At 40.9% G+C, this 10,958-nt stretch overlaps 1 protein-coding gene across 3 annotated transcripts; it reads right to left on the bottom strand.

Annotated features, from left to right (window-relative positions):
• Positions 1-10,632, bottom strand: IFT52 (intraflagellar transport 52). Of its 3 annotated transcripts, XM_040608549.1 has the most exons (13): positions 10,385-10,632; positions 8,925-9,012; positions 8,534-8,663; positions 7,567-7,642; positions 7,407-7,478; positions 6,407-6,533; positions 5,385-5,471; positions 4,621-4,689; positions 3,719-3,873; positions 2,596-2,683; positions 1,339-1,447; positions 692-837; positions 1-112 (listed from the first exon to the last, which is right to left on the bottom strand). In XM_040608549.1, the coding sequence occupies exons 1-13, from the start codon at positions 10,501-10,503 to the stop codon at positions 65-67; spliced, it is 1,314 nt and encodes a 437-aa protein (XP_040464483.1). In that variant the 5' UTR covers positions 10,504-10,632; the 3' UTR covers positions 1-64. The 3 variants fall into 3 exon arrangements, with proteins under 3 accessions (XP_040464483.1, XP_040464484.1, XP_040464485.1); XM_040608550.1 differs by lacking the exon at positions 8,925-9,012 and having other exon boundaries at positions 10,385-10,493; XM_040608551.1 differs by lacking the exons at positions 6,407-6,533; positions 8,534-8,663; positions 8,925-9,012; positions 10,385-10,632 and having other exon boundaries at positions 7,567-7,582.
• Between the last annotated feature and the right edge of the window lie 326 nt (positions 10,633-10,958).

Below are 10,958 nucleotides of genomic sequence, written 5' to 3'. Positions count from 1 at the left end.
TTGAAAAAAATGGAAAAGTATGTTTTTATTAAAACATCTGTCTCAAACTGAGAATAGCCAGGTCTCAGTTACCATTCTGGAATCCAACTTCACTTGTGTCAGTATCATGTTCCTTAGGTAAGGGGAGGAGGGGGCAGGGAAAGGAAAAAAAAAAATAAAATTTAGCAATAGGGTAAAAATGTCCAATTTTTGTCTTAACTACACTATTTCAGAAACAGACAATACTCATTAGCAGAATCAATTCATCTGCCAAAATGCTCCAAACAGATTCTGAAATATCAAATTTACTATGAAAAATTATTTCAGCACAGTACTGCTTGCGAGTAACAATGCTGGTTTCACATCTACATTGTAGCATCAGTGAGCACTGTGAACATTCAAGAGGGCACGCTGCTTTTACTCAATGCACCATTAATGAACTCTCTTTAGCTGAAATTACCAAAACCACACTTGCACACATTAATCCCCCCAATTAAAATAATGAGACAATAAGTGGAGCACTACACATTCTATAGAGATTAACAGTCATAGGTGGTCTGGATCACACTTCACTGGTCTAACAACGTACAACAAATGTCTTAACTTATCACTGTACCTCTTGCCTGTGACAAGTGTCGCTGCTACAAAGACACATCAACCTCAGTGCTGATAAAACTAAACTAATCACCTGTAATTCTCTTATTACAAATACCTGATTCAGTTTCTTAAATTCAACCACTTGGAAGAAGATGTGCTCCAGGATATGTTTGGCATCTTGCTTCTCCTTTGGGAGTTTACTTGTTACTCCTAGGATATCGCCGCATTTTCGTACGTAAAACTCCAGGTCATCATCAGTACCTAAACAAGCATCCCAGGGAAGAAGGCAGTTGAACATCACACATATCCATATCAGCTGGGCAAAAACTTTAATCTCCATTTGTTGTTGGCATTCTGGGACTCCTGTAACTAAGTTCAGTGGACTAACCATGACATATTCCTGCAGCTTGTACTTTCTCATCTTGTTTAGACTTGAAGTGTGTTTAGAATAATCTTAACAACTTAACTTCAAAGCACAAAAAGATGTGAAATAAATCAAGAGTGCATAAAGCAACTTACGCACGATATAGGAAACAACAGGTAGAAACAAAATAAAATGTCATGTTAACAAACAAAACAAAATTTCACGGTACATAATGTCATGTTATCAGTTTCCAAGGCCTTCCAGTTTCTTGGCCTAGGGCGACAGCAGTGGGTTTTCATAAATGAAGTCCATTTTTTAAAACTAAATATAATAAAATTTTCCTCCAAAAACTGGGACTTTATATATAAATGTGTGAACAATCAGTCTGCTCCACTTACATTTATTTGTGATCTCTGCAAGACGAGCTTTCTCAGAGGAAAAAGTTTCATCCAAGTCAAACAGCTCCAGAGGGGGAGGAGGCAATTCTCTGAAAGCAGGTGGAAAAACCTTGAAGAGAAGAATTAGCATGGTTTATCACCACGTATTTTTCTTACACTTTACAGATCTTTAAGATGATAGCTTTGGACTTAGATTGGACTTAAAGAAACCTTTTATAAAGTCAAATGCAACTCCACAGCCCACAGTACAAAGGTATACCTTTTTAAAAATTCCACTTAGATTTTGTAAAAATAACTGAATATTCCAAAAGAGTTCAGTCACAAGTATGCCAAAACTATCACCTAGCATCACAACTAGACATACTACATTTACAGTTTGTTTTCAGTTTTGCTCCATGAGATCCAGGTGATGGTTGAGATAGCCGAGGTATTAAGCTCACTGTAACAGCTCAGCTTGGAAACATATTCACATCAAATCTAGTAAAAGTATTTTCTTTTTCATGCAGGCATCATTTATGCCACAAGCTGGACTTGTGTTTTTAAAAAAGCAGCACATGAAAAAGTACTTTCAGTTGCACCCCTGCAGCTAATAAGCATCCAGTAATGTTTCCTCAGTGGCCAAGGTAAAGAAGGATGGAGCCACAATGGCAAAACTCAGATACTCAAAGACACTTGCTTTTCAAAGTAAGTTTGACACCACCATAGCTCATGTTGTTGCTGCCAGCCCAAATCTCTGCTGGTAAAATTTTGGCCAGCCCTTGTGGTAAAAGACCAATATTCTACCTTCTACCTCCCCAGAGGCTGTGGGAGATGTAAGAGGGGTGGGACAGACTGGCTCCTCCCCTGGCAGCAGTCAGGATGTTACTTACACCCCCACTGCTTTCTGAAATACCACATTCTGTTTCCACAGCAAAGGCTGAACCAGCACCTCACAGGGCTGGGAGCAGCTACTCAGCTGAAGGATTCCATATACACGGCGTTCCTATGGTGCCAGATAATACATTCTCAAGCTCTGTTGATAAAATTCAGAAGTGTAAATAAGTGCTCTTTCCTAAAAGATAGTTGCTGCAATGTATTCAACTCCCAAGTGATCAATTATTACTACAGCATTTCTCACTTTTCTCTTTTTGTTGTTTTGTTTTGGTTGGTTGGTTTTGGTGGAGATTTTTTGTTTTAAAGAACTATGGAAATGACACACAGGTTTTACATGAAACAAAAGGGTTCTCCATGTGCTGTATTAGCAAGGGGATCACTCACGGCTGGCTGGAGAACAGGTAGTGGAGTCTCAAATTGAGGCTGAATGAGTTGGAGGGGTTCATGTTTCACATTCAGCTGTTCATAAGCTCTGCAGCACAGAAGACAACAAAGTACGAGAGAAGAAATGATATAACATCCATTTCTACTTGCAAGCTATAGAGTTGACTTTTTATGAAGACACCAGGGTCAACATTATGCACAGGCATAGCACTAAAAAAAAAAAGGGATGTCTAATTTTAGAAGGACCCTAGAGAACTACATATCAGTAATAACTGATTTCTACAGCAAGCAAATTAGTTAAATTATGACAGAGAAGAATATAACAATAGTTGGGTATATAAGATGATAAAAAAGAAAGAAATCACACTTAATTCTTCAAGCAACTTTTAAAGGGATGAACATGCCTGAAGAAAAAGTGATCGAGTTCAAAAAGAGCAAACTTGGGATTTCAGAAAGGTTTTTCAGCAAGTCCATAAGCACGAGGTATTTAAAAAAATTATTATGGGATCAGAAGGGAGATCTCACTATGAATTCCCATCTAGTGAAAATAACAAGAAATGTAGAGCAAGAAGAGACACTGTCTGCAACACAGGGGAATTTTATGGAATCTGTGTTAAGCCTGCCACTATTCAACACGTCCATACATGATATGGGTAACAGATGAGTTAGGGACAAAGCTGCTAGCGATACAAAACTGGTAAAACTGAGCAGCAGATAAATCTCAAGACACAATTATTGGGAAATGCAAAGATGAATGAAATGCACCTTCAGTAAAGGCCAAGCAATTCAAATGTGAAACAACCACCAGGCTCTCAGTTATCACTCCAGGAAGTACCCAACATCACTGCAGAGAGTTCTACTAAATGTATCAGTTCACTGAATCAGCAGTAGTCACGAAAAAGGAAAAAAACCAATGCCAGAAACTACAGCTAAGACAAGAAGAAGAGAAAATGTCACTGTCACACTGTACAAATCAATCTTCCGGTAGGTCCGTATTCAGAATGCTGCCTACAGACAATTCCTTCTGCTCTTAAGTAGACACAGTTAAGCACAAAGAGAAAATGCAGAATACGGAATGGAATATATGAATAATAATAATAATAAAAAAATCACAGCTGCTGACTTGATAACTGAAGGGAGGGCAGTTGTATCCAGCTGATAAAGGGATGTATCAAACAGCTTTGTGAAGTCTCTTGGGTTCTCATCTCCTTCTTGCAGGCAGACTCGCAGTTGCTCAGACAGTGCAGCTGTATCTGGGAGCATGGTATAGTCTGAAATCTGAATAGACACACACAGAGCTATGCACACCTATAATTTAAAAAGACCAACCCATTTACATAGGCTCTTTTTGGTTTAAATCTCACCTAAAATCTCATCTAGAAATAATTATGCCACTCTTTAACAGGTATGACCCTTTGCAGTACAGCTTATTAGATTAGTAAACTGCAAACTATTCTCTTTAGCTGTAAAGCTACTTGCCACATGAACGTTGTATCTGGATTTCTGTTAATTCTTTAAAATTCTAAGAGACTGCTTACTAGTCAACTGTGCAAGACTGTTGCTCTTTTTATGCACACAGAGTATATAGTTTTATCACATATGATATTTCCAAATAGAAATAGTGTTTGCATACACTAGTTAAAAAAACTAAAATTGATACACAGGTTGATCCCTACTCATATACAAAACATCTGTCTTCATGCACGTTCCCCTTGTCTGAGGGCTCAGAGCGAAGTGCAAAGTTATTACACTGGAGCAGCAAATGATCTCATAAACATCAGCAAATTGGAAAGAGACTTTCACAAATTAAATGATATGATATGATAATGAATAGCAATCTAAGTCTGAGAGCTACAACACTGTTATTTTTCATGCCTAATCCATCTATCTACTCAATCTGAGACCCTGAAAAAATAAACAGCACCCATCTAGCTGTTAACCATTTTGTGCTAAATACACAGTTTGCAAAAACTGGTGCTGCTAGATCATGCTATTATTTTCCTCTTTGTGATGGATCTCTCTTACCTCAGGGTCCTCCATATCCATCTGGTTTAAATGGATATCTGATGTTGTGAGCCACTGAAAAAGCACATCCTGGAGAAGAGCAAAACTTAATTAACTTCAGGAGGGTCCAAGTAATCTTATATTACACTTAAACATTCATATTAAATCTATTCAGTAGCATACCATGAAAAAAAAGGGGAAAATGGGTAATAAATCAAAGAATATCTATGAAGAAAATGCCAACTTGATTTGTATTTACATATGGAAGCAATGAATTACGGCAACGAGCATCTTTGTATGAGGTACATACTTTCAGAAACGCCTCAGCAGGGAACTCCCTTTCTTACACATAATGTTACATACCCTGCCTTGGAAAGTGCATTACAGTCTCCAGGTACCAGGAGCTATATATGCAAAGGTTTATGATTAATCATAGCCATAACCAAGCACTGAAGAAACTAAGAAAAATCAATAAACAAAAAACCTGCTATACTTAATATTTAAATGTTAATAACAACAAAGTGGTGAACAGAAGTAGGAGAAGTTTTTCAGAGTCCTATCATAAATAATAAACCGTATCTTTAAAACTCCTTCTTGCTAGCTGTGCTGTAACAAATTCCTCAGGATGTTATTAATGGGTTAGAATCTCCATACTGAGTCTGCTTCATAGCTGTCTTGCTCTAAGATGTATGCTCAAAGTTTGCATTGCTTACTAAGTGCTGTGAAGATCCACTAAGGTGTTTTGTGGGTTTTGTTTTTTTTAAAAGCAAACAAACAAAACTTACCATGATCTTACCGTTTTCTTCTTTATCTAGATACTGATCACTGAACATATGGGAAGATCCCAGCGCTGCCATCTTTCCACCTTGACTCTATCAACAAAGAATATAGCAAAATATCCTTCCAAATTACAGTTTGAGAGGCAATTGTTAATGCCATCTAATTACAAAGTGATTTAAAGAAACAGCAAACTATGGAATACATAGTGACAAAAGCAGTTTCACATTTGGTAAGCTCACAAGAGCATAGCAGCATTAAAGCGTATATGCTTTCAAGGCTCATAGATTTATCAAAAATACTGATCTGCATTTCATAAGAGTAGACAGACAATTGGCTGGCAATCAAAGAAAAAAACCCACCAGAGAATATCAACAATAGCTGCACTTAGGTTATTTCTGCAGAACACTTTTTCAATCAAGTAAAAAAATCAATTAAATTAAATGAATGCATTATTAACTTTCTGGAACCTATTCTTCAACGTTCAGAACACAAGCCTAGAAGCCAGCGACATGCACACATGTCACAATAGCACATATCCATGTCAGCTAATGAGAGAAGAGTTTGGTAATTCCATTAGTTGTAAGATGAAATGCAAAACGTGTAGGTTATTATATTTTGATTTAGCTACATTAGACATGCATGAAAATGCATTCACGAACCATCTTTGGAATTCTTCTCTAAGAGTACTCCTTAATCCTTCCACAAGGACTGACATAAGAAACAGTAAGTTCTCAACAGAACCAGAAAGCCTCTAACATTCCCTGCACCAACTGTGAAACTCTTAGCGTAATGTAACCATGAATACTGCTGTTTCGAAAATACATCAAACAGCTCCAGTTTAACAAATCTCTGATGTTTCATACCCCATATTTTACGAGGTTTTAACCTGAATTCCACATGCTTCACCCACAACAGGATAACTGGATAGCATCCTCTGCTCTTACTTTCCATTTCTTCACCTTCTTTTCTTTCTTTTTTGGTGTGGGGTAGGAAGAGAACGCATGGTTTTTTACATGCAGAATCATACCTCGTGCTGATAGAAAGCAAGAACAGGCCTGTTGAGCGGGAAGCAGACAGATCCTGTTGACAGAATAGCCACTGCTGGTTTCATCACATTCAGGGTGGCACCAAAAGGATACACGAAAGTGAGAGTTCTGCAGGAAATACAGAAACTCCCTAAGTACCTGCATGTATCAGGTGGGCTGGACATTTTTATAAAACTCAGTTTGTCTGCCTAAACTGTGAACTGTATTTGTGCACTGGTGGTGGAATGCCAAGAGGCATGCTTTTGCACATTCAGATCATTAAAACAACATTTTGGTCTCTTTCTACCAGTCTTTCCAGGTTGACAATTTCTCTTAAATACAGAACAAAGAACACTCACAATCACTGTTTGCATGTTGCTGTACCTGAGAGAAGGGTAGGGATGTTTAATTCACAGATGAATATATATTCTGGAACAAAACTATGTAAGATATTCTTAACATTTTTCCTTGTAATCAACCACGTGGTCATTTATTAGCCTACAAAGTAGCTGCAAGGAGGAATACAAACATTTATATTTATTCACAGAAAAGCTGTATTCCTCCAAATGCCTTTTCACTCCTCTGCAGCACAGAGGGATGGAAAACTAAAAATTGCAATAATTTGGATAATCTTATCTTGAATTAAGATTTGTTAAAAGATGTAGGGCTGATCATGCCTGCAGCCAGACCACTCGCTATCTAGCGATTATTCATATTTACAGTTTAATAAAATTCAAATCCACAGACTAGGGGCAAAAGAGATCTGTTCAGGAGAGTAGTAATTCTCTTCAAAACTGTACCTCCTACCCCTTCATCGGTTATCAAGTACTACTAAAGAGATTCTCCTTTCCACATATAACCTTGAGGGGCAAGAAACTGACACAAGAAATACATTAGAAAACCTCAACACAAGCACAAAACACTCCTGCTAGATTACAAACCTGCTAATTCTGAGTTATTCTGAATATTTTCACATCAGCCTCCTCAAAGGAAAACACTTACTGTGAGTCATGTTCACTTCCATCTTCATCTGTTGTCTCAAGCACTGTTTTTCTTACAGCTTCACTGAATCCCCTACAAGATGTTGAAAAGCAAAACTTACCGAAAACAATATCGATTATAACGAGTTTACTGTAAAGACTTATATACCCCAAATATTTACCTATTCAAAACTCCATCAGAGATCAGTGCTTCTTTTGGGTGGTGGTACTTGTAATACACATTTCGTACTACAGCATCTTGAAGACAGAACAAAAAAAAAAAAAAGAAATTTACATCTTAGCTGAGCAGTGTGCTAGATGTATCAAAGAAAAATGAGTTTAGCTCTTGGATTCCTTGGGTACTTGCTTCTAACACCACAAAGCCAGCATGTGGCTCCCAAAAGAATTCAAATCAGCCTTTGCTACCATTTCCTTTTGGACATACAGATTTAGAAGAGGAATATATTTGCAAGTTCAAATAAAAATACGAAAAACAAGCACATCTCCATGTCTTCTGCAAAGTGGAATAGGCAAAAGGATGATCCAGTTAAGAGAATACATATCAAGTTTTACAAATTCTAATTTTCTTTATACATCTTCCAAACACATAATGAATCAGATATTGTTGATGCAAAAAAAGGCATAGTCTAGAAATGCCACCAAAGACCCTAAAAATATTTTATGGACACTGAGACACAAATGGTTTGTTGTGTTTCTTTCACATTTGTAGTACAAAACCTAATGAATGGCATTTTATTGGTCTGCTAAAGAAAAGTGCCACTGTTTATTCAGGGTGAGTATGAAGTGATTCAATCCATTAAAACGCATAGAAAAATGTTTTAAAAGAAAGGCTTTTTAACCAAGAAATGTCACTAGAATTAATTTTTGTTAGTAAATACCATCAAAACTAACAACTACAGCAAAGTAATGGAGATAGCTAAGCTGTTATCAAGGCACCCTGCCCATGGAAAGCCCTTAGTGTGCTCCAGTATCACATTATGTACATGTAGATTTCAAGAAAAAAAAATCTCTTAGACCAAAAGGTACTCGGTGAGAGGGATCTGCTTGGCTTGTATTTACAAAGGCTGAAACTGCTCTTCAGATTTTGCTGAAAACGGATGAATAAAAGGTACCAGTGAGCCTCATTACCATTATTGAAAATTATCCCATATTCTTCTAACAAAAAATTAATATTTGTTCCGTATCGGGACTCTCCGCCTTCTCTTAGCATCACCAGAATGGCTCCACCATCCTCCAGGAATTTCTTCAGAACCAAAAACTAGAAGATAACAAAAATTAAAAAAAATACATGTAAAGGAAGCTACACACAAGACTGCAAGAAGCTATACTGAGATGAAGGAAGGTAAATGGTTGACTGCTTACAATTAACTTGATCCTATGACAAAAGCATTCAGATTCCAATTTGTGTAACTTCATTTAAAGCAGTACTATTGCAAAGTCGTCTATGTTGTTCTTTTGTATTTCACATTAAGCAAATCTTAAAACATAACAAATCTGCAAACAATTACTGACTTCTTACCTCAGCAGCACTGAACTTTTCTCTTGGCCCTGCTGTAATCCACAATTTTACCCCCAAAAGTTTCTCAGATGTGATCTCATCTTTTAAGCTACAAACAGATTAATAATGATATATGTTATTCTTGGATATAGTGCAGAACCACAACATTAGAAGGATCGCATTGCATCCTTTTATCTGGGTTTGAAGCTGCCAACTTGAGCAAAAATAATCCTTACAAATTTAAACCCACTAAATAGTAGCCCCTCTAACAAGGTACTATGGCAGATGCAGGAGTGCTATAAATTGTCATAGCTGCTATTAAACTTCGCAGCTGATGAGCTTCCTCTCAGTCTTTTCTTATTTTTTCTCTGGGCACATTTTGTAGTGGACAGGCAGGCAACATCACATGCACAAGGGCTGTTTTCCTTTTATCCCAAGCTCTGAATCATGTTAAGACTCAAAAACCTGTATAAGAAGTTTCATCCTTGTAACTTATGCTTTATCTCTTCCACTGATAAGACAGTTAGAAGCTCCGAAGACAATGGTGCATAGCATCCAACAGTGAAATTACAGCTAATCCACAGAGGGCAATCAATGCAAAAGAGATCTTAGCTTAAGATATACGTTCCCAAAGACTACTGAGTTATTCAGTGTGGACCACACACCAATTTCAGGCTATCTCTACAGATGCAGGTGCCACGACCCCCATCCCGGGGGCTGCACGGGGTGAGGTGCAGTAGCCTAGCCTCTCCGTTCAGGGGTGGCCAGCCTCCCCCTCCGAGATGAGGTGGATCCACACAGCCAGGGCAGACTGAGGGAAGACTCCTCTCCACTAGCTCCAAGAAAACTAAGTGTGCCTTCGACCCTGCTTATAAAGGATTCATAGAACATTTTTGGTTGGAAAAGGCCTTTACGATCATTGAGTCCAACCGTTACCCCAGCACTGCCAAGCCCACCACTGACCCATGTCCCCAGGCACTGCTAGGGGGATGGGGGCTCCACCACCTCCCTGGGCAGCCTGTGCCAGTGCTCGGCCACCCTTTTGGTGAAGAAGTTTTTCCTCAGATCCAGTCTAAGCCTCCCCTGGAGCAACTGGAGGCTGTTTCCTCTGGTCCTGTCGCTTGTTACCTGGGAGCAGAGACCGACCCCCCTGCCCACAGCCCCTTTCAGGTGGTTGTAGGGAGCGATCAGCTCCCCCCTGAGCCCCCTCCTCTCCAGGCTGAGCCCCCCCAGCCGCCCCCATCAGCCTTGTGCCCCAGCCCCCGCCCGTCCCTGGACACGCTCAGCCCCTCCCTGTCCCCCCCGGAGCGAGGGGCCCGATCCTGCGCACAGGGCTGGTGGTGCGGCCGCACCAGTGCGAGCACAGGGGGCCGGGCACTGCCCTGGCCCTGCTGGCCCCTCAGGCCACAGAAACGCGGCTCCTCTCCACGCCAGCGCTCCACAAAAACGCTGCCCAGCGCCGCCCCGAAGGCCGCCCCCACCTCTGTATCTTCCAGTTACCGCGGAGCCTTTTGCGCAGGGATTTGTAGCCGCTGGCGAGACTGAAAGTCTCCCCTTTGGACGCATTGAAGACTATGGCATTCCGCAGGCCCCTCTCCATAGGGCCACCCGGGGCTACCGCCGGGGACCCCGAAGGAGACGAAGCTGCGGGCCCGGGCCGGGGGTCCCCGCCGCGCGGGCGGGCAGCGCGGAGAGGCGGCCGTTACTAGGGCGCGCTCCGCCTAGCCACGCGGCGCATGCGCGGAGGTCGCCGCCCCCGGTGTCGCTGCGGTGGTTTGCTCCATTCCCCGGGAGGGAAGGGGGCCGGGACGGTACCACTGCGGCGGGTTGGTGGGGGAACGGGGCCTGGACGCCACGGCCCGCGGAGCCGCCCCCTCGGCAGCGGCCCGGGGCAGCCCCACCGCCCTTCAGGGCTCAGGCTGCTGCGCCTTGGGCCCGCCTGACATCCCTCCCTTGGCCTAAAGCGGGGAAGGTATTGGTTTTAATTAAACTTTTAGTGACTTTCTGTATGAAGCCACCACCCACCTCCCGGCTTTCCTCACGCACCCGAACCCT

Source organism: Falco naumanni, chromosome 10 (genome assembly GCF_017639655.2).
Source record: "Falco naumanni isolate bFalNau1 chromosome 10, bFalNau1.pat, whole genome shotgun sequence".
NCBI classification, from domain to species: domain Eukaryota; kingdom Metazoa; phylum Chordata; class Aves; order Falconiformes; family Falconidae; genus Falco; species Falco naumanni.
The sequence above is the reverse complement of the archived record's forward strand: the minus strand, read 5'-3'. Positions and strand labels throughout refer to the sequence as shown.